At 30.1% G+C, this 23,001-nt stretch overlaps 4 protein-coding genes and 1 long non-coding RNA gene across 10 annotated transcripts in view; 1 reads left to right on the forward strand and 4 right to left on the reverse strand.

Moving 5' to 3' along the window:
* Positions 1-542: 542 nt before the first annotated feature.
* Positions 543-3,789, reverse strand: LOC143198779 (protein IMPACT). Of its 2 annotated transcripts, XM_076408251.1 has the most exons (6): positions 2,029-3,789; positions 1,695-1,971; positions 1,116-1,346; positions 940-1,039; positions 783-880; positions 543-722 (listed from the first exon to the last, which is right to left on the reverse strand). In XM_076408251.1, exons 2-6 carry the CDS (start codon positions 1,934-1,936, stop codon positions 626-628), a joined length of 768 nt encoding a protein of 255 aa, XP_076264366.1. In that variant the 5' UTR covers positions 1,937-1,971; positions 2,029-3,789; the 3' UTR covers positions 543-625. The 2 variants fall into 2 exon arrangements, with proteins under 2 accessions (XP_076264366.1, XP_076264365.1); XM_076408250.1 differs by having other exon boundaries at positions 1,695-2,074.
* Positions 3,790-4,906: 1,117 nt separating this feature from the next.
* eIF1A (eukaryotic translation initiation factor 1A) lies at positions 4,907-6,399 on the reverse strand. Its single transcript, XM_076408257.1, has 3 exons — positions 6,261-6,399; positions 5,725-5,912; positions 4,907-5,627 (listed from the first exon to the last, which is right to left on the reverse strand). Exons 1-3 carry the CDS (start codon positions 6,274-6,276, stop codon positions 5,385-5,387), a joined length of 447 nt encoding a protein of 148 aa, XP_076264372.1. The 5' UTR covers positions 6,277-6,399; the 3' UTR covers positions 4,907-5,384.
* A 44-nt stretch (positions 6,400-6,443) lies between these two features.
* On the forward strand, positions 6,444-13,829 carry Sirt1 (Sirtuin 1). Of its 2 annotated transcripts, none has more exons than XM_076408255.1 (9): positions 6,444-6,613; positions 7,410-7,579; positions 7,638-7,815; positions 7,939-8,079; positions 8,135-8,363; positions 8,420-8,693; positions 8,774-9,051; positions 9,106-9,377; positions 11,119-13,829. In XM_076408255.1, the coding sequence occupies exons 1-9, from the start codon at positions 6,463-6,465 to the stop codon at positions 11,499-11,501; spliced, it is 2,076 nt and encodes a 691-aa protein (XP_076264370.1). In that variant the 5' UTR covers positions 6,444-6,462; the 3' UTR covers positions 11,502-13,829. The 2 variants fall into 2 exon arrangements, with proteins under 2 accessions (XP_076264370.1, XP_076264371.1); XM_076408256.1 differs by lacking the exon at positions 6,444-6,613 and adding an exon at positions 7,080-7,322 and having other exon boundaries at positions 7,378-7,579.
* On the reverse strand, positions 6,972-7,326 carry LOC143198783 (uncharacterized). Its single transcript, XR_013006287.1, has 2 exons — positions 7,191-7,326; positions 6,972-7,143 (listed from the first exon to the last, which is right to left on the reverse strand). It is a non-coding gene; the product is annotated as an uncharacterized LOC143198783 (long non-coding RNA).
* Positions 13,830-14,875: 1,046 nt separating the features above from the next.
* LOC143198784 (glutamine--fructose-6-phosphate aminotransferase [isomerizing] 2) overlaps positions 14,876-23,001 on the reverse strand; it is a 35,864-nt gene continuing 27,738 nt past the window's right edge. The window contains exons 7-15 of one of the 4 annotated variants that reach the window (XM_076408258.1): positions 21,346-21,369; positions 20,006-20,023; positions 18,621-18,772; positions 17,540-17,755; positions 17,260-17,482; positions 16,112-16,356; positions 15,902-16,057; positions 15,695-15,847; positions 14,876-15,569 (exon numbers count right to left, since the gene is read on the reverse strand). In XM_076408258.1, coding sequence (XP_076264373.1) covers positions 15,348-15,569; positions 15,695-15,847; positions 15,902-16,057; positions 16,112-16,356; positions 17,260-17,482; positions 17,540-17,755; positions 18,621-18,772; positions 20,006-20,023; positions 21,346-21,369 — 1,409 coding nt within the window. In that variant the 3' untranslated portion in view covers positions 14,876-15,347. The remainder of the gene's footprint in view (positions 15,570-15,694; positions 15,848-15,901; positions 16,058-16,111; positions 16,357-17,259; positions 17,483-17,539; positions 17,756-18,620; positions 18,773-20,005; positions 20,024-21,345; positions 21,370-23,001) is intronic. The other 3 variants (XM_076408260.1, XM_076408259.1, XM_076408262.1) reach the window with 3 other exon arrangements.

A 23,001-nucleotide genomic window follows, 5' to 3' on the forward strand; every position in this document is an offset into this window, starting at 1 on the left:
AATATTGTTATTAACTCTGCGAAAGTCTCGTAAAATTGCAAGACTGATAACGGATACCATATACAGGCCATACGGCGCTGGACTAAATGCAGTGAAATCTCCAATTAAATATCGACCTTGTTTTGAACTGATTGGATTGATACGGATATAGTGGTGTGCCGGGTGTTCGAAGGAACTCACAGAGCACGATCGTGTGGGCCAGATTAATAATAGCGACAGCTTTAGCGTGAGTCGGTAGCCTATCGACGGCAGATTATTCCACTGGTTTACATTACTTCCGTGGCTCGCAGTTCCATTCCACTTTTTTTATCATTTATTACAACAATAATTCGTGATTGCTAAGTGGTATTTGATTTTTGGTAAGTAATAGAACATGCATTTTATTATGATTACATAATTATTTTTTAAAAACTTCTTAAGTTTTTTTGGGAGGTCAGAGATACTGCAATGTTTTTGCATCAGCCGTCACTGATATATGTTACTTTTTGTAGCTACATAATTGATATTGGGAATTTGTTATGAATAAAGTATGGAACACAATAAAAAAATCTATAAATTATATTAAAAGTATGTTAACATTTATTTAAATAAAGATAAATAGAGATAAATGTCGAGGTTATCAATCTTATGACTTATTTGAAAAGTTTGCTTCTAATAATGCTAGTCTTGCGGCCTCGTTGTAGTGTTTGAATCGGTCACTCCCAATTTGTATACCCCCATACCTGTGAAGTACATTTGATGTCAGTTTTGCGTTTTATTTTCAGTCAAGTTTTTAATCTTACCATCGTGTAACTATAACTGCTGCATTGTCGGCCTTTAGTATTTTTAATAGATGTAATAACCGACTTCCTGCCTGCTTTTCTCCATCGTTGTCATAATCCTGTTAAAAATATGCATTATAGCACCTGTTGGAACGTTCTGTATTATTTATATATTTACCTGAACTATAAGTTTAGCTTGATTTTTAAATCTATAGGCCAAAACGTTATGTTTGGCCTGCGCTATTTTCTTATTTGCCAATAGCGAGTTTCTAAATTTCCTAAAAAAATATGACGGGTTAAAAATATACCACTTTTGCCAAGCGTCAATCAACATGGAGCGGAAACCACACTTACTCGACGTCATCCATGCATGATATCCTGCAAGCATGGCCCTGGAAGGTGCTCTTTCGGTCGTTAATGGGGTTGCTGTGTTTGATGTCTACAGTTACATTGTCCGACGAGTCATACTTTCTAGCCACTTTATTGGCCCCTTTAGCTTTCTCGTTGTCGCTGCCTTTGGGAACGTGTACGACCTCCTTAAACCTCTCGATCCACTGAAAAATTATAGATTCGCCTTTGAATTTTCTGGAAAATAAACAAACTGATTAGTCGCCGGAGTCTATTAAACCTGTTAATGGTTATGGATTGATAAATGGCGCAGGACCAAAACATTGTAAGCTGCGTTTCTACATTTGTTTTTCAACGCATTGACACGCAGACTTTCAACTTCCAAAACTGCTCAAAGGGAAGACCATTCGAAAGCTGAACGAAAATCAATACAAAAACACTACACTCCACATGCTTCCATGAATAGACTGAAACATCTCCAAGTATGAATTCGGATTTGCAACACACCATTTTCACACATAACATACAAATTTAAAAATTTAAAATACTGTTTCTACTATAAATAAATATTATAATACTACTTACTCGTATATATCAATGAAGTCCGTGTATATGCGATTACGTTGCACTTTATTAAGGTACGGAGCCCAGAATTCATATTTTGGTGGACCGTTCAGAGGGTAATCGGGTGTCAGAGTCACCCACAGCTCGGCTTCCTTCGATATCTTTATTACGTAGTTCTTCATAATGACGTCATAATTCCAATCTTTACCGAAAATCGACTCCAATGATATTAATTCCTGTTCTTGTAACTTCTGGTTATCCATTGTTTTAACTTGAGTGTGAAAGATTACTGAACCTACTGCGATAGAAAAATGTTGAAGACGAACTAGTACAAATTGGATGTTTTTCTCAATACCTACGATTTAAATACTCAGGACGTACCTATGAAGTAGGTACTGTAATAAAATAATTATAAAAGGTTCCTAGGCATAATAAAGTAACCAATACTATATAGTAAAATATAATAATAATAAAATGATTTTAATCATAATTAATAAAAATGTTATAGTAAAAAATTGATTTGAGCTGTTGTATACGTTTTTTTTTTGTTATTGAAGACTAATATAAAATAAATGCTAAAGAAAAATAAAATTACTATGTATATAGTTTTTCTTTTTTATGGGCAAAAGGGGTAGACATAATAAGATAATATTGTATTTGATGTATTTATATATTGTATTTTTATGACTATACTATAAACATCAGATTGAAGATTTTCTCAAGTGTGAATAACCTTTATAAGTATATAAATAAATTTTATTGCAGGTAATTGTCTCTATTTTTTTATTTCAGTTTTCTTAAAAATAAACATATGCAATAACATTCTGAGTTAATTCTTTCTTTTGTTAATTGTAGTCATTGTTACTGTCTGTACACAGCCATAAAAGTGCAAATATATTTTTTACATTCAATGTGTAAATTAATACAATAATATGTACATATAGAATAAAAGCACGTTTTAAAATATTCATTGTTACAAAAAATAAATCAATACTTAATTGCTGTCTTGTAATAGACTTAAAAATATTTTTATTATCAACTAATTAAAATGTATTATTCATTTATTCTATATTTCAAAACATGTAACCTTTGGATGAGTTCGAGTCAAACTTTAGCTGCTCTATGTCTAAATCTATATCTAGCCAATGAGGATTCAACAAAATGTTAATGTTATGAGTTTGACGATATGTAGAATGCTTTTTTCATTATCTTTATATATAAAATTTCAATATTGGATTGTGATATAAGAGTGTTACTACATATTCCTCATTCTGACATCCATTTTTTATACATAAATTCAATCTCAATATTTATAATTTATATATGTATGTCCTAGGAAATACATACATAATGTATTTATCCTGCTTACATATTGGTTCAAGTACAACTAAACAATGGTGACAAATAAAGATTACACTAAGTATATATTCCATGCAAAGAAAGGTTCATTTTAGACCTTTTGTGAGATCTAGAATTTAAAAAAGCAAAAGTATCTGAAAATATAATACTGTCAAACTACTATATATTACTTCTTTCAGAGTATACCTTTTCATTAGATTTAGTCTTGCATTCAATTTATAATTTTATACATGAAAGTTACAATATTATATTTCAAATAAATGGTAATTAGCTCTATTATATATACAAATATTAGTAAATTTATTACAAATAATTATTGCATTAAAAAAATTTAATCTGATTTTAACATATTCAAGAAAGATAGCTTCTCAATAGGTTCCTTGTGCTGCCTTATAATATTGATGTAATTTTCAAACTGATGTATTCTGCGTTCAACTTTTTTGTTAACATTATCATCGCCGAAACCCTTAACATTATGAACAGATGAAGTTGATTTCAAATCCTTTACACCGTTTATTGACTTGGTGGATTTCTCACTATATTCGTTATGTATTCCTTTATTATTTTCACCGTATATAATGTTTGCTTTTTGTTGCAATTGTATTTCTTTGAACTTTTCATAAATCTGTTTGATCCTGGCTAATTCTAATTCTGAAGCTTTATATTCTTTAATGATGTTTTCCATTATGTAAGAGATTCTAAATATTAAATAACCGTATTAAATTAAATAAAAATAATGGATTTATAGGTTAGGGCTTCTGTTAGTATTCTGTTGTGAAGGAACAGTTCTCTTTTTGTTTTTACGTGTATTGGGTTATAATTGTTAAACCCATATTCGCGGTAGGGATGTCGAAAAAGATCGATATTTTTGTCTGATTTAGAGATATTTGTATTAACCGATATCATTATACATTTTTTCAAACAAATTAAAAAATCGAATTGAAATTGGTACTTAATTGGTACTTTAAAGATATATCGATAACTTTAAAATATATTTAAAACCATATATCGATATTTCTCTGAGTTTTGTTCCACTAAATAAAACTTTTGTACATTTAATTTGATTTTTTAATCTAATTTGAAATGTGTACTTCATTTTAAACATATATCAATATCTTTAAAAAAATATCTAAAACTATATATCGATATTTATATCCATATATTTCAGATATTTCTTTCCACTAAATAGGAATGTCGGAAAATATCGATATTTATGGCCAATATATCGATATTGTAATCCCATATTTTTTCAAAAAAATTAATTATGTTTTCTAAAAATTTAATTTTTTTCAACAAACTTTTTAAGTTGATGCATAATTTGAAATGTTTAGTGAATTTCGGTGTTAATTGTAAGGGTTTATTAAAAATATTAATATGTATTGCAAAAAAATAACAATTTTTTTTACCGTTATATCTATATTTAATGGTGGCCCTCATCCCTATTTTTTTTTTACTTGTTCATATAATAATTTTTTTTCCAATCTATCGATAATTTTTAAAAATATCGATAGAACTTAATGTCGATATTTTTTTTTGATGGCCCTAATTTGAGGTATATTTGAAAAATAAAAATTGGAGTACAATATAAAGAAAATGTATTTCTTTGTTTCTAAAAGACGTTTACTTCTATTTAGTACTTTATATCTGCAATTAGTTATTGCTGACAGAAATTTTTGAAGTATAATTTCAAATTTGATAAAGCCACTTCGAACAATCAAATAATGGAAACAAATTACCAGATACAAAAAATATGTACTCTTTAATTTTTAGTATCAAAACATATAATTAAAGTATTTTCATATTTCTTCCTTTACCATAAAATATTTGTAAATAAATACTGTTTTGAGTAAATTCAAATTAGGAATTAATAAAACTTTTCGGGGGTTTCGGAAGTATATTTTTATAATTTACAACATATAAAAACAAACTAAAATTTATCAAAATATATAAATACAATGCAATTCTCAGATGGTCGAATTTTTCTAATACAAATTACAAACAATGGGAGGGTTGATAGATATTTTAAAACCTTACATATTGTTGATATTTACCTAGATATAATATATTTATCAGAGATGTTCAATAGATTGACTATACACAGAAATTAAAACAATTCAAATAATTTATTTCTATAAGAAATCTATTAAATATTGGCATAATACCTTAAAGTTCAAGTATTAAATATATTTATATCTAAACAAATAAAAAACAACGTATATGAAAATTGTCAATTGGAAAAATTAAATAAAAGATGTTTTAGGATTATTTAAGAAATTATGCCAAAAATTTAACAATGTAATAACAACCGGCTATTGCATTACATTTCTGATAATAATTATATAACCATTTCCATCAGATACCATCAACTGGGTCTGCATCATCTCCTGAACTAATATCATCACCAAACTCAATGTCTTCATCAAAACCATCCTCAACAAATGTAACTGTTTCATTAATTCTAACAGATTCTGGGAATTCACCATAAGTTTTTAGATTACGAGCTTCATCGGGAGTATATTTTAATATAACATCAGCTTTGGCATCCTGATAGTCTCTCAAACCTATTAGAATGATATCACCTTGATTTATCCATACCTGTAAATATTATATATATATGAATACTAAATATCTGTATCTAAGTATCTATATAAACTGAACTGCCATAATAGAGATGTAAGTATAATAAACATACCTTCTTTCGAAGCTTCCCCCTTATATGGCATAAACGTTTAACACCATCAAAGCACATTGCTTCTAATCTCCCATTTCCCAACATTTTAGTAACTTGTGCATATTCCTGACCATCTTCTTTGAAAATTAATTCACGTTTTTCAGTTTCATTCTCATTTTTACCCCTACGACGATTTTTACCTCCTTTACCTAAAATAACAATTATATTTAGTAACAGTACATAAAATTAGCAAGTGTTAGTAAGTTTATATTATATGTATATATAATTATAGATGAAGTCTATTGTCAAAATAAATTAAGTATGGATATTAAAATATTGTTATATATCCAAGAAAAATAAATATTTGTACAAATAAACTTGTCGAAACATAACTAAAATGTCTTTAAATTAACAAATCAAATATAAAATAAAAGTACAATAATAAAAATACATTCATATTTATTAGGAAATGTCAAATAATATATGTTATATTAAAATATTTTATTGGTAATATATAGGTTACCATATGTTTTAAAAATGTCTTATCAAACTCTTACCTTTATTTTTCGGCATTATAAATTATTTCACAAAAGAATAACTACAAATTTTCAGATGTTCTGGATACTTTTCAACAAACTCGTGGACTATATAGCTTGCTGATGGCAGATCCGTCCATAAGTAAAATTTGCCGCTAGAGAGCGTTGATGTTGTCTTCTTCCGGCTACTTGCTTCTCGAAAAGGTTTTTATTCGTGTCAAAGATGGATTCCTATCCTGACGTACAAGAATACGAATCAAGCGCGAAGAGAATAAAAATCGACTTTGGCGAAACTAACGTCAGTGAATTGTGCAATAGTAATGGTTTTTCATGTTTTTCCACATCAACAACAGGCCCGATTGATATCACAGAAGGTAAAATTTCCAAAATATGTTTGATTGTTTAGGAAAAACTTTTCATCCAACATGGCGACAAGAAACAAAGGCAACTTGCGGACATTTTGTAGGCGTGGTGTCTGCAAACATGATATTCCAAATTTACATTTTTCCTTGTTACAACTGATTTTAGAAGATTTCTCGATCTTTTTTCAGTTATTTTTATAACAGAAAAATCATTTTACAAAATAAAACGAAATATTTTTTAAAAAGTTGTTTTTATTTACCTATTTTGTTATTCATAACCAAGGACGGATTTTCAATGACAATTTTCTTTTAGTTTGAATTGGCAATTTTCCATCAATTTTGCTTCATTTAGAGAAAAAAATTTTCCTAATTTTTTTTAATGTCATTTTTCAGTGCGTTTAATGCGGTTGTCATTTTCCTTGTGGTTATTTGGCGCAACTAAATTATCCCAATACGTATATGTAAACTGATGACATTAGTTATTACCAGTAGTTATTAGTTACTATTAGTAGTTGTATATGTTATAGAAGCGAAAATACTCTCTGAAATAATATTTTTAAATACATTATATGAATTTCAATTTACTTACGATTTTAATAGTTGCAACTTTCATTTTTAAACGGAATAAGTCGACGCAAACATTAATTGTAACATAATGATGCTAAGTGACAAAATGTATTTTAGTAGCCTTATCTATACCTTATCAATATATCTATTTTGTGTCTGTATACACATTAAAATGCAGTGAAAATAAATTGACTTATTTTACATTACAGCTTTTTGTTTAATGCCATATTTTCGTTAATAGGAATAGGAACAGATTGTGACTCAGGATATGAAGCATCTACAATGGAATCATTGCCAACACCATCACATCACACATCCCCTCATACTGATGCTGGAGATTTGCAAGCAAGTTTATCCAGTTTATCAGAAACATTTTTTCCACAATCAAATGAACAGGTGGACACTCCACAGGTTAATATAGGATTGTTAGTTATTTTGGTAATTGTTTACATTGTTTCTTCTACATTAGGAAAGTTTGGATGTAGAAGATGATGACGATAATACATCAACGGTCAGTCACTTGAGTGAGTTAAGTGGACTTTCAGATTTAAGTGGCCAAGATTGGAAACCAATGGCTAGCAATATTGTTTGGATCCAGCAACAAATCCAGAAAGGTGTTAATCCAAGAGATGTTTTAACAGGATTAGGTACTGATATAGTTTAATTATTCTAATATTGTGAGGAAGTAATTTTAAAGAAATTCTAAATTAATTGTTATACTATATTGTAATACATTTTTATATTAAAAAGATTTTAAATTTATTCTTCAGGTGTGGATTTAGATCACATTCCTCGTTATATGGATGATGGGACACTATGGAAAATTGTAATAAATATGCTTGCGGAACCACCTAAAAGAAACAAGCTTAGACATGTCAATACTTTGGATGATGTAGTTAGATTGTTGAAAGGTACTGTTTTGTTATTTTTGTTATACATTCGTTATAAACTCAAATCATTTCTTAGGTGCCCAAAAAATAATTGTTCTTACTGGAGCAGGAGTTTCTGTCTCGTGTGGAATACCAGATTTTCGATCTCGAGATGGCATTTATTCAAGATTGGCCATAGATTTTCCAAACTTACCAGATCCACAGGCTATGTTTGACATAAGCTTCTTCAGTCAAGATCCAAGGCCATTCTTCAAGTTCGCCCGGGACATTTATCCCGGAAAGTTTAAACCTAGTCCGTGTCATAGGTATATATTTTAAACACGTGTATCAGTTCATATCTGTATATATTGTTTAAATTTAGGTTTATTAAACTGTTGGAAAAGCATCACAAACTCCTAAGAAATTATACGCAGAATATTGATACGCTGGAAAAAGAAGCTGAAATTGAAAGGGTTATTGAATGCCATGGATCATTTGCAACTGCAACTTGTACTAAATGTGAGCACAAAGTAAATGCTGATAAAATTAGGGATATTGTTTTGGCTCAAAAAATACCACTTTGCGAAAAATGTCATTTGAATGCAGCAAATTCAGCGTCTACCGATGATTTTGGCTGTGAAGGAACCGATTATAAGGTGTGTTTCAATAATCTATTTTGTATATGAGGATAATTGGTATATCTTTTAATTGGCTTAACATGTGTAATTTTTTTTAGGACTTGGTTCTTTCTGGTATCATGAAACCGGATATCGTATTCTTCGGTGAGGGACTCCCAAATACCTTCCATGAGGCTATGTCAGCTGATAAAACAGAATGTGATTTGTTGTTAGTTATCGGCAGCTCATTGAAGGTCCGACCTGTTGCACTCATTCCGAGCTCACTTCCTGCCAATGTCCCGCAAATTTTAATTAACAGGGAACCGTTGCCACATTGCCATTTCGATATCGAACTTTTAGGCGATTGTGACGCCATCATTAATCATATTTGTCGGCTGTAAGTTTAAATTAGAAGCGCAGTCAGCACATAATATAAAACAATTTTTTATAGTTTGGGTCAAAATTGGGAAGAAGGAGTTTACACGTCTGAGGTACTAACGGAAGTCACTGAATTATTGCCCTACACCGAGGATGTTACCTTTGACATAAATAAATGGCGAGATTCAGGCACCAGTCTTAGTTCAAGCAGTTTAAAAGACAATTGTTTAGAAGACACAGATGAGGTTTCTAGATGTACTTGCGAATTTTCTATTACCTCTAATACTACCATTAACAATCCTGGTTCATCACAAAATGAAATTACTTGTACCTGTAATATCAAAGGTCAGTATTTAATGTTAATATATGTTATATTACTATTTTCAATTCGAGTGTCATTTGTGATTTCTATCTTATTGATAGCATTTATTTTTATTACATATTTGCATTAATTACTTCTAAATATTATTGATAAAAAAATTAATAAAGGTTCAACAAAAGTGTCAGTTTACATAATTTTCTGATAAATGTAACAGTTATTCTCATTAAGTTTTTTGAATACTCCACTGATCAGACATCCCCATGAATATTCTTTACCAAAATTTCTATTCAAAATCTAGTAGCCCAATTAAGTCATTCTATGTTAAAGGTTATATTTAAGTAACACTGTCTTCATTTATATTGACACTAATCTCACCAAAGCTTCAAAACTCTTCTGTATATACTCCATCACTTTTATCTCAGTCAAAGTGGCTTTGTCTGTGTTGTCACCCGGTCAATTTGATAAGATGTTTTTTTATCGTTTTCACACTTCAACATTAACAACTTTAGTTTGTTTACTTGTGTCATTTCAAGTAGGAAACATAGGCCTGACATTATAAATGTCATTCTAATAAAAAAATCAAATCAAAGTAGCACACTCTCAAAATGTTCTCAAGATCTGAAATGTCACAAAACAATGAACTGAAATATTGCTAAATTATTTTTAAGGCCCTAAATAATAGAAAAACAATATATAGTTTAACTTTTTTTTTTCGTATACTTATGGCCTCAGTGAAATAAATATTTATAATGGTTATTAGAAAAAAATATCCATGTGTAGTTAAGATTTTGATTCATAAATTCTTGAAGGTCTGGATATTCATAAGCTTCGTCTTTGGTAGTAAGTAAAAAAGTTTGGCTCATCAATATTCTGATTGTCATTAGGAATCTTTCTCTTTCCTTTTTGCTATAATGTCCAGGGTAGCAGAATAAATATTTGAATGATGCACATGGATGATGAAACATTTAGTGTAGTGTTGGGAACTCTCGATTGAAAACAGTCAAAACAGTCGATAGTCAAAAAACTAGCGACTCAAAATAGTAATTACTATTTTCGGTCAAAAGCACGGTTCGACTGTCTTTTTTAGTTCGTGTTGTCAGAACGAAAATGTACGAACTCTTTCCTGTATAAATTGTTTATTTATTGATCGGAAATATTTTTTAAGAAAAATCGAGAGTGTAATCGAAATATTACCTATTATTGCCATAGTTAAAAGTATTTTATTATTTATCATTCGCAATTTTAATCTTTGTACCCTATTACATTAACAATCTTGAAAAATATCGTTTCAAAATGCTGCTATGTACATATAAATCAATGTAACCATAAATTGGGTATATTTTTGTCAAGGTCACGGCTAGGACGACAGGACCAGAACGTTAAAAATCAGTCGAATGAAACTAGTATAACCAAAAATAGTAACTAAAAGTACAAAGTACTGAAACAGTCGATAGTAAATAGTAACAAAATCAGTCGGACCAAAAACAGCGACTGAAACAGTCACTGGTAAAAAGTAATAAAATTAGTCGAACCAAAAATAGCGACTGAAACGATTTCAGTCCATAGTTCCCAACACTAATTTAGGGTTAATTGTTTTTAATAAAAAAATTAAATAATTATAGTAACAATATAAATGATCTATAATTGCTATTTTCATTCAAATATTTATATTTTTACAGTAAATTAATATAATTTGTGACTATTTTTTACCAATAAGAATTACTTCATATTACTTATTAATTTACTTATTGGATTTTATTTTAGGAAAACTAATTAAAGAACGGCACATCAGCATAGATTCAGCACGAGACTCTGGCATAGGTGAAAATTCCAACTTCACAGATATTGAAACTGAAAGTAAGGAGGGTACAAGTTTCAATTTGGATTTGTCCGCAAATGACCCATCGTGCGGTTTGAAAAAGACAGACACGACCACATGTTTTGACGATAAGAGCCAAGATATGCGCGGCTTCTGGCAGCCCAAAGTCAAAAAAAGTATGGCAGATCGTTTACCGCCGAACACCTTCTACTTGATCCCTCCAAGTAGGTATATATTCCCAGGCGCAGAGCTCTACTATGATCCCGACGAGAAATCTTCATTCCACGATGAAGAATCGAACTCAGAAAGCTTATCTGATTGTTGCTAGACGCGCCATATAACTTAATTGTTGGTTTCTTATTTTTCAACCTGGGTCTTATATGGAATTAAGCAAAGCGAAATTCGCTTCAGTTTTAATCAGGTTCTGATTCCCATCCCATGTCACAGCACGTGTACATAGCGAAATAAAGTGATTTTTCTATAATACTCAAATTCATCATTCTTTAAAAATACATACATGTTTTTTCATACCAAATTGAAGGATTTTCTCGATGTATATGTAACTGGTTAGGATTTGAATGGAGCATTGGGCAAGAACTTAGAATAGAAGACGAAGAGAACACCATTGTTATGTTATTCTGGTTTATGTATGAGTGGCAGTTTTTTTTACCATCAATGGCACTTTCATCAGAACACATGTTGACTAACTTCAGTTAAGTAACAGACCAGTGTCAGTAAACTATTTTGGATGTATAAAATTTAGTTAGCCAACTCCAACTTATATATAAAATTAGTAAAGCATATTTGGTCTTTTCATTGTTATTGGTGTAAATGAATTTTTATGTAATATAAAGAAATGTTAGGGTTTCGAGAAATATTGAAATTGCGTGTATATAGGTTGTTACGAAATTCTTAGTTCCAAGAAAACTTATATGGATGAAGCTTTATATAAAATATCATTAATATTTAGAATATAGGTTTTTATTTTATATATCTATGGATATCGTATATTTTCTACATTAAAATTTCTATTTTTGTTGTTGCCCGCTTTTGTTTTCTTTTCATTTAACATTCTATATACACCCTTTGTACATGTGACTGCTGATCGTTGTACATTTGATTACTGATCTCTGATTATTGTTTGCCAGATCGAATTTGAATTGGTCCATAATTTTTATTGTTAAGAAATTAAAATATGCAGTTCCCAGTATTGTTAACATAATTTTGAGTATTATGAAGGACTATAAAATGCACACTCAGATCAGAGTGTAATCAAAGTTTTTCCGTATTATTCAAAATTCTAATACTGCATATTTTATGAATATATATTATATATAAATAAACTTTGGGGTGCTTGATGAGAGTGAGTGGCGTGGATAAATTTAGCGAGGTAAATTTTGACTGATATTTATTAAAACTTTTAAGGTGTTTTAAAAAGTGACTAGAGCACAGGCTCTCGTCACTATTTATCAACCCAAACCAACCTGTGTATGTGTAAAATTTTCAGTACCTAATTTTGTATATAATTTATAATTTTTTTACTAGTTTATTACTAATTTATATTGCAAAAAAAACTGTTAAAAAATGTCAATTAAACTCCTACTTCTAAAAATGTGACGTTTTTCATTTTTAAAAGTAAATATTTAGGATAGCTCATATGTGTTTTGTAAAACATTTTTCAAACTCAAACTTTATTTTCACGTATATACTGAGGGCGAGAAATGTTTTGACAAGTGGTTGATATAACAAGAGCTTTTATAGTAAATTGAATGGTAACCTTTTATTGCAGCAAAAAGTCCACCTGTGCCAAGGTTATTGTAAAAGTTTAGTTTTCTATAAAAGTTCATTTAAATTACAATACTTCCATACGTTTATCGATCTTATGATGTTAAAATATATGTAGTTATTTTTTAAGCAATTAATCAGAGCATTTTATTATGTTTCACGTGCCCGTTTCTTAACGAATACGCTATTTTAGTTGTTTTTTTTTTGAGGGGAGTTATATTTCTTCAAGTGTGGGACATTCATATTCAATTTTTAAAAAATTGTTTTTTTTTCATTTTGTACCCTGTAACAGAAATATTGCATTTATTTTGCTCTGATGTATAGGAGAAATATATAAATGCAAAAATTTGTTACTAAATTAAATCGTCAAATTGTTTAATAACATATTTTTGGCATCTGAAAAGGTTGTGCACAAAGCATATTTTTTATATGACCTTGTCACTATGTATAATAAACTATATATCATTTTATTACAGAACTTGTTAATAAATATCTGAAATTGTTTTGTTTAGTTTGATCAGTTTCGACATATTGATATGGCATTATGATGTATTCGCAAATCTTGCTCATCATATGATTTCGAATGAATAATGTTACTTTATACTGGCTTATAACCTATTGCAAACCTACTTAATTTTTTGGACTGTATCATTTCTTCATTCTTTTTGTCGAATGTTCATTTATATTTATATTCGTTTTTCTACAAGTATTCTATTGTCAGTGTCCCAATAGGTCCAAATTTAGTTGATATTATAGGTTAAGAAAAAGTTAAAATTATATTTTTATTTTTAATAATGCATTTTTATTTAATTTATATGAGTGTACATATTTGATACTATGGTAATAAAGCAATAAACTATTGTTTCTTCTTGTCTGTTTATTTCTTTACCCTGACTATATATATTGTATTTTAATCAGTGCCGGATTAAGGCTACTTGATGCTCTGAGAAATCACGCCTGTGGGCTCTCATCCGTAAGTAAACATTTCATGTGCCAGCAATTTTTTTTCCAGTGCCTTCCAAGACGTGATACCTTAAGCTTTTGCTTATGGGCTATTCCGGCACTTTTAATTAAGATAAAGTTATATCTTTATTTAATTTCAGATGTAGGTTCCAGTTACGTCAGTTGGGCCTCCATTCACAGATTTCAACAACCTAATCAAAGTAGGCATAATTGCGCAAATTTAGAAATTGTACGCCTATGCCTAATGGCTTTCAAATTGAATTTATTAAAATATAAATATACATTTTAGACCATTCAATATATATGTCATCTTGATCTTTAAGTTTTTGCCACTTTTCTGCTAAAATTGTAATAAGGCTAGATGTCACTTCTAATTGTCTTCTTAAATTTTCTGCTTCAATCTCATAGTTGTTGACCAAACAACCAATTGTAAAGCTTCGTCTACTATATTTTTACCACGTTATTGTAGTACACAGCCCACTCTTCATTAGTCGTAATATCATCAACTCATAAATAAAGACTCGATCCCTTCAAATTTTCATAGTCAATTCATGTGAGTCCTATATATCGATCTTCTTTTGTTATCTAGTTCTATGTAAATGATGTAAAACATTTTTATAGTAGATATTTAGAGGTAGTGGTTCGACATGTTAACATCGACATTTCTAGAACGAAATCGATTCAGAAAATACCTCTGATCAAAAATACATCTTTAAAAATGTGGTTTACTTTTATTTTTAAAGTTTCGGTATCATTTCAATAATTTTTATTACTAAAATTGTTACTATCAACTCTTATGTGTACGGTATATTTTTTATCAAAAATTATCCTGGTTATAAATAATATTTTAATCTCACTAGTACTGTAATTTTTACTAGTAAAATCTTTAAATATGCTCAATATTATGAAGCCATATATATTCAAAGTAATCTGTAGGTTTAGTAAAACACAATATGTGAATACATATTTATTGCTATAAATTTCTTTACAAAATATAATATGATAAAGAATAAAATATCAAAAATATAAACATAACAATTTTGACATCACTAATATTGCACTAATTAATTTCTAATTAAGTTTTATGTTCAACCTTTAACGTAATAATGTTAAAAACAACGTTTTACTGAAATCTTGTGGGCATGTAAAAATACGTAATACTTGGCTAATCTCTTTGAGATCTAAATAAGTTGAGTAGGGCTTAAAAATAAATGGATAAAAACATATTATCTTGTCTCTAGTATACATAAATAACCTTAACCAACGATATATTAATGGAAATTATTGATTTCCAAATATTTTAAAAAATGCATCTCTTTATTATCATATCGATAGTCTGTTCTGTTCAATTCTAGCATTACCTTCAGGGTGGGTACGCTAGTAGAATTATTATAGTGGCCCCTAGTGTAAACGTTTAACTTAATACTTATTCTACAGTAACACTCTTCGCTAAATTACGTGGGCAATCGACATTGCAACCTCTCCTGACAGCAATGTGGAATGATAGAAGTTGCATTGGAATGACAGTCAAAATACCTTGTAAACAATCGACGGTTTTGGGCACTTCCAGATACTGGCTTGCGAAGGCCATTGTTTCAGCATCACCTTCCTCGCAGATAAGAATGGGGTTTCCGTCACGAGATTTTACCTACAAATCGAAATAAAAATAAAATTTAACAACAGTTTGCAAAAAAATAAGCGTTATTATTCAGACTGTGCACTGTCACTGTGAAAAGTATTTTTCAATTTTTTCATAGATAAAAATCAATATACCTGCTGTAAAGCATTCATGCATTTGATATATACTGGATCTCTTGTTACGATCATCATAACAGGCATGGTGTTGTCAATTAAAGCCAAAGGTCCATGTTTAAGTTCACCAGCCATGATGCCTTCACTGTGCATGTATGTTAACTCTTTTACTTTCTAAAAATGTGGATTCGTTACTATGCCGTTTAAATAACAAACCGAAATTCTTACCAGAGCTCCTTCTAGACATGTGGCAAAGTTAAATCCTCTACCCATGATAAGTAATGATTTTTTGTTGTACAAGTTTTCAGCTAGAGACTTGACTTTTTCGTCCAACAAGAGGACTTTGCGAATTTGACCTTGGAGGTTCTTCAGTCCATCTATAATCTAGATAAAAATGTTTTAAGATTTTTAAAACTCGATGTATATCAAAGATTTTACTTCTTCTCTCCTTTTGCGTAGAGATAATCTATCTTCGCTCATTACCAAGGCAAACATGACTAAAGATATAAATTGACTGGTGTAGGCTTTTGTGGAGGCAACACCGATTTCCGGACCAGCGTTGATATGTACACCACAGTGGGATTCTCGGCATATGGAACTACCTACTGTGTTAGTGATACCCACAATGAGAGCTCCCCTTTGTTTGCAGTACCGTAAAGCCATGAGTGTATCGGCAGTTTCTCCTAAAATATATATTATTGATAAATCAGTATGATTAACACATGGGCTGAAAAGTCTCGGAAGTAACAAAGCAAACGTGGGATTTTTTATGTTCAAAATTGGCTTTATTCATCAACGTAATCTCTATCAAGAGCCACACAATCATTCCAGCGCCGCTCTAACATTTCAATACCACTTTTGTAGAATGATTTACCTTTTGCATCAAAATTGGCCTGTTACCAGTTGCTGTTGACTCAGATAACGATCGTTTCGATTCCGGAGTGAAGTGATGGATCCATGTTTCATCCATTGTCACATATCGATTCAAAAACTCCGGTTTGTTATGTTTAAACATGGCCAAACACTGCTCGGAATCTTCAACGCGTCCTTGTTTATGGTCAACAGTGAGAAAACGCGGCCCCACTTTGAACAGAACTTTCTCATAGTCAAATACTCATGCAATTGAAACCAACACGTTCTTTTGATATCTTCACGATGTTAACTAACTCACACAACTTCACTTTTCGATCATTCAAAACGATTTTGTGGATTTTTTTTGATGTTTTCTGGTGTTACATTTGTTCATTTGCACGTCCACTGCGTTCTGCATCATGATGTCTCTACGACCATGTTTGAAGTCAGCAAACCAATGCTCTGCTTGAACAATGTTTTTTCCCATCAAGAAGCAGCGTAAAATTAAAGACGAAATTGTTTTTGATCCATTGTTTTGAAAATAACAAAAGTCGTGTCCTCTTTATGAGTAGAATATCATGAAGTGTTGACAGCTTTCTTTTGAAAGTTACTACTAACTGAGAAAGCGGCGAATACAATAAAACTAGCGTCATATATGCGTTAGGCTCGGGATATTTCAACCCATGTGATATATTAAATATTTTAAACTGATCAACAAGTTACTTGTTACATACCTGATTGAGAAATGAAAAAGCAAACATCATCCCTGAAAACTGGAGTGGTCCTGTCTAAGAAATCACTAGCTAATTCAACCATCACCGGTAACTCGGTCAGTTCTTCCAGAAGTTGTCGGGTAGCAATTGCACTGTGATATGATGTACCACAACCGATAAGCATGAGCCGTCTACACCTCTTGATTTCTGGGATATGTTCTTTTATGCCACCCAATACAACAGTCTTAAAAACGAATCAAAAATAAATATTCAATGAGATCTGACGGAATAATTAATTCACCTTAGTTTCAAAGTTAACACGACCTCTCATTGTGTTGACAACTGATTCGGGTTGTTCGAAAATTTCTTTTTGCATGTAGTAGTCATAGTTTCCTTTCATTATTTGTTGAAGTTCCATCTTTAAAGTGGTGATTTCACGGTGATTAGGATCGTCTCCGCCTCGTCTTACTCTGTGGATGCTTAAAATTCCGTTTCTTACAGCGGCAATGTCATCATCCTACATAAAATATTGTAATAAATTATTATGTAGGTATTAATACTATTAATACGTCGGTTCATAATTATTAGCAGTATGAAAATCGGTGTATTATTTAAGTTTTTTTTTTACTTAATGGAACAACGAACTTTTTCTATTGTTCATTAGGATGACTCTTCTAAATTTAACAACACCTTTTCATAGTTACCCAACAATTATGAATCAAAAATCCTTGAACAGTATGAAACATGAAAATAATATGCATTTTAAGTCTGAGTAATAAGAAATACTTTTTGAAGACAATTGAGAAATTTAATGAATTGTCATTAAAATGAGTATATGTAGGTATTTCCCAATTAGGTATTTTAAAATTGTTTTGTAAGTTAGACTTGATGGAAAGTCTAGTTCTTGCAATAAAACAGCAAATGCACGTCATCAAAATTTATAATGCCGCACCAAATTTAAGTTTTCGTTTATTTTGACTCCGACAACAAAATACTAATGTAAAAGAAATATGAGACAAAGATAACGTTATAAAATATAATTTAACATTATAGTGCAATTAGTGCATATTTATTGAATGATTTAAACTACAGTTAATTAAACAGCCACAGTAGTTTGTAGGATAAAGTTGTTTTATTATATTTACATTGACCTATGACAACAGTGTTGACACATCAGACTTCATTCTATCTCTTTTTAATTAGGTATGAATTAGTAAAATGAGAAAGAAAAATGCTCCGAGTTTAAAATGGATTTTACGTTCTTATAAATTAAATTTGGCAATACGTTCGACGGTGTTGGCTGTTTTATTGGAAGGACCATATATTTTAATTTTTGTTATTAATAATGTGTTATGTGAGTGCACTAACTTGATATGAATTACCTCAAAATAAATCACACGGTTGGTGTGTTCAATAATGGCTGAAGCGTCAGAAGCAAAGAAGTATTCCACCTGTTTATCTTCCAACGGCTCAAATTCAGTTGATCCGGTTCTAGGAAGACTTGGAATTTCCACTCTGCCGTGCGGTCTGTGATCTACAAGAGATAGAACGTCAACACCACCACTAAACACGCATCGAATGCAATGTAGAATACTGCGCGAGCGTCCAGCTGAATGCTACCTATTCTCTTGCTAGTTGTACTATCATTCATTACATCTAGCAATGTTATTCTACGTTGCACCAGAGGAAACTGCTTTATTTTGCCAATCTGGGCTTCACCACCACCAGTATATGTAACGGCTTCAAATGATTCGACCGGTATTGGATCCTGACGAATCGTGCGAAGCCTTACAACAATTTACACAATATTACCGTGTAAGTCAAGTAACAGATCGAAAAATTTCAAACCGAATAAACATTGTAAGTAAAAAATAGCCGTAATATAATGATAACAATAGAAGCTATGTACAACGATGTAAGGATTTTTGACTATATCAAGAAGAATGTATATTTTTTAGCCTAATGTTGCATCAGTTAACTTTCGGCATTTGAAATTGTTTCATAGAGTATATGTGACTGTTAAAGATGACTAAAATGTGTATAATAAAAATGGTTAAGCTGCTTTTTTATTATATAAATGTATTGACTGAATGTTTTGAATTTCTGAGCCTTTCTGTTAATAAAAAGAAGCATATTATACATTTAAACTAATAATATTGATAATTTATTTAATACAGAACACATTAAAATCACGATGTTTAGGTAAATATTGATATAACATACACTCATTTTTGGTTTATATCGTATGTACTTTTTTAAAAATGTATTCAATAAATACATGATTTTGTTTGATAAAAAACATTTATTATATATCGAGTAGGCCTTGAACGAATATTTTTTTGACGTTACATGGTCGTATTTGATCTATTTTATGAACCATCTTCGAAATATAGTCAACAATCTTAAAAAAAAACACTAGTGTGTTTTATACTCTGTAGTAATAGCGTATGTATTTGTTAATGTTTCTCCTTTCAACTGTATCAGTACAAAGGAATTACTTACCGAATCTCGTGTATCGAGTAATTTGTTGAAAATGTTTTTATATGTCCGTCACCAGGTGAAGTTATCACAGATTCACGTGAGCGTAGCTGTCCAAGCACCCAAAAATTAATTCTTAAAAGCCCAAAAACGCTTTCGGTTATTAACTGACGTACGTCCATTGAAACGACGAGATACTCTTTTTTTTTTCACGCGATCGGACATGACGGGACATCGTTTCAATGAACGTATCGTAAGCAAGCCTTGAAAAAATGTCAAAAGTAACTACCTGGATCGTTTTCTGCGTCTGCTTGTAACAAGGTCCCAGGAAAAAAATAAAAAGGAAAAAAAAAACAACAAAAGATTAATATACAGGACACAACTAAAATGATTGGATTCGTAACTGCAACCAATAATTAAAATGAGTGCCGTGAGTGATTTTATACGGTCCACGTCGTCTGGACTGGATCTCATCGATACTGATCGATAAAATTCATATTAGGTTAAAAATGAAACTATAATTGCAACAATGCAAACTGGGATTAACCGAGATAATTATATTAAGAATACAATTGTGTCAAATAAAAAAAAAACATAAAAATTCACCATGACGCGGTCTTGCTATTTTACGTCGAGTAATTTACGTCCTATTAGAGATGAGTTCTAAAGGGCATTGTCATTAAACTATAGTATCAAATTAGGCAAAAATTCTGGCATATCAGAGTGTACTTTTGTTTTATTTGCTACTTTTAACAATATAAGTCGGCAAAAAAAAAAACGTTAATTTACACTTCAATATGACGGGGTATTCTAAAAGTCAAAGATGACATTGAGTTTGACAGTGACAGAAGCGTTGGATGTATCGTTTGATTATTTACAACTGAATAAAATGATGTTAATTCATTGATCACAATTGACAACATATATAATGTATAGAAATGAAGTAGTTGATAAAGGAAAATCGTAATCAACACTCGTTTTATTTAAAGGCATCAGTTACACCACAAGCTACATTAAAACATAACCAGGAATACCTTAACTACAAGGATATTACGAAACGATGCCGTAACCATCAGTATTTTTCTGTTCCATCAGGAAGGAAAATCTGCTTGTAGTTAAGGTATTTCGTAATACCTAAAACACGAAAACTAGGATGATAATTTTACCACATTTGAACTGCAATAATAAACATAAATGATTGACATATATTCTTATATAATTTAAGGTAAGGAAAATATTACGATTTTTGAATATAAATCTTAAAGATTTTATTATTGTTGTTATTATTAGATATGGAATGGTCTTTTTGGTTATTTTTTCGAAAATAATGAAAAAAGAAATAAATCTGGAGATTTGATTAAGCAAAAGTCAAACTTTTGTATTCATTCTAACCTAATTCAAAATACATATGAGTTTTCTTGATTTTAATATGTTTCTAGAGATTTCTATTCTTTATATTCATAAAAACCGTAATACTGTATTCCAAACTGTTGTAATGAATAAATTATATACGAAATGATATATTTTCGTGTTTTAGCAAGTTAAAAAAACTAATAAATAAATAAAACAAAACACAAATCTGAAAACACATAAAGGGCAAAATTAAAATTAGTAGAAAAGAGTATATACCTTGGGGTGAGAGTGGTGTTTCATCTATTTGCCAATAACAGTCCAGAGAAGGAACAAAGTACCAAAACAAACAATTAGTTAATTATTAAATACAAAAAAAATGTTAACATACATATCAAACATCAGGCTAAAATAAATAAAGAAATAAATAAACAAATAAAAATAAATAATGTGAATTATATACAAATGAGAATGAGATATTATAAATATATATATCATACGGTGGAGGTTGGAAGCTGATCTAAGCGATATGGGGTATCTGCAAGGAAATGAATGATGAATATGAGAGTTCGAAACAAAATTCAGATATTTTTACTATTTCTGATTTCGAACATTTTCAGCTGATCCTCAATCATATCTGAATTTAGTTTGTGAAGATTTAAATGGATAGTTAATGGATTTATTACTACTATTTTAATAAAATATTGAGATGACGAAATGATTGTTTAAATTACATTTAAGCGTATATTTACATGTTTACACAATGTATGAATAATAGTAGCGTAATATGGTATTACATGGGATAAACTTAGTTTTAAACACTTTTAAAACTAAATAAAAAAACCTTAAACCTTTAAAAACTACGAATTATTTTATATTTTGAAAAAGAATCCCTGTATTGTATTATCGTTTTTAATAGTGTTTTTATTTGTAACTTCCAAGTCTCTAGAGGTTTATCTATAAAAAAGCATAGCATTTTTTCCCATCAATTTTCATTCGAGTATTAAAAAAATTATGAACCGTTTTTTTCTTAGAGTTCCGTTAATATTTAAAATAGAGATATTTTCGCAATTTTTTGTTTATAGTTAGAAGTTGCTGTAGTGAGAGATGCCAAGTGGGGCCAATTTAAAAATTTAAAATCGAATTTATTAGGCGAGCGTTGACTGAACACTGGTAAAATGAAATTAAAATTTTGTGAGAAATTGTGATAGATGTATTTATAATTGTATGTTACTTGAGATATGGTGCAAGGTCATGGAAAACAATGGATTACCAACATTAAGTTGACAGTATTTTTATATGAAACTGTGCAAACAACTAGTCAAAGAATCTTACCAACATTAACAGCCGTAATTGTAAAATATTATTTACATTATTCTCTTAGCTGGTACTTGATTATAAAATATTTTCAACAGATGGCGTTATTAATGCTCAGTAAAATATTGGCGAAGACGTTGGTGTGAATGCGTTATGTACTTTATGAATAATGGTTTTATAATGTGGTATTGCATGGGATAAATCAATCAATTATTTTCCATTTTCAAAAGAGCAACACTCGTTATAGTATACTTGTTATAGTTTGCTGATTTTATTGTTGATAAAAGAAGAACATCGCATAAAAACAAATATTACATTCCTTCTTCCAAAGCATACACATACAGATTGGTCGACTTTTCTCCCTCGACTTGTCAACATGTTTTTACTAATTTGTAACATGTTTCTTTTCATACTTTTTACAGCTTGGAGTATCTTTAATTATCGACTAAACCTATGTCCTCGAAACATGCAAATATATTTTAAATGAATTTGAAGAACTTTTAAATTATTTTAAATAAATATATATTCCAAAAAAGTTGAGTTTCTAAGCTCAATCATTTATCATTTATCATTTCACCATCAAGGTACCTGTGGTTTTTCTAGGATAGTGACTCAGTG

The sequence above is a fragment of the Rhynchophorus ferrugineus genome, unplaced genomic scaffold (assembly GCF_030347505.1).
Source record: "Rhynchophorus ferrugineus isolate W39M unplaced genomic scaffold, kcgeb_rfMv2 rfM6, whole genome shotgun sequence".
NCBI lineage: Eukaryota > Metazoa > Arthropoda > Insecta > Coleoptera > Curculionidae > Rhynchophorus > Rhynchophorus ferrugineus.

Bases quoted from the DNA above. Each gene is read 5' to 3' on its own strand.
- LOC143198779 (XM_076408251.1), bottom strand. From the start codon at position 1,936: ATGGATAACCAGAAGTTACAAGAACAGGAATTAATATCATTGGAGTCG. The intron at 1,347-1,694 runs GTAAGTAGTATT...TTTATTTTCCAG, and splicing joins GACTTCATTGATATATACGA to AAAATTCAAAGGCGAATCTA. The intron at 881-939 runs GTAAATATATAA...TATTTTTAACAG, and splicing joins AAGCTAAACTTATAGTTCAG to GATTATGACAACGATGGAGA.
- eIF1A (XM_076408257.1), bottom strand. The intron at 5,628-5,724 runs GTATGTTTATTA...TAATATTTACAG, and splicing joins GGGGGAAGCTTCGAAAGAAG to GTATGGATAAATCAAGGTGA.
- Sirt1 (XM_076408255.1), top strand. From the start codon at position 6,463: ATGGATTCCTATCCTGACGTACAAGAATACGAATCAAGCGCGAAGAGA. The intron at 9,052-9,105 runs GTAAGTTTAAAT...AATTTTTTATAG, and splicing joins ATTAATCATATTTGTCGGCT to TTTGGGTCAAAATTGGGAAG. The intron at 9,378-11,118 runs GTCAGTATTTAA...ATTTTATTTTAG, and splicing joins TTGTACCTGTAATATCAAAG to GAAAACTAATTAAAGAACGG.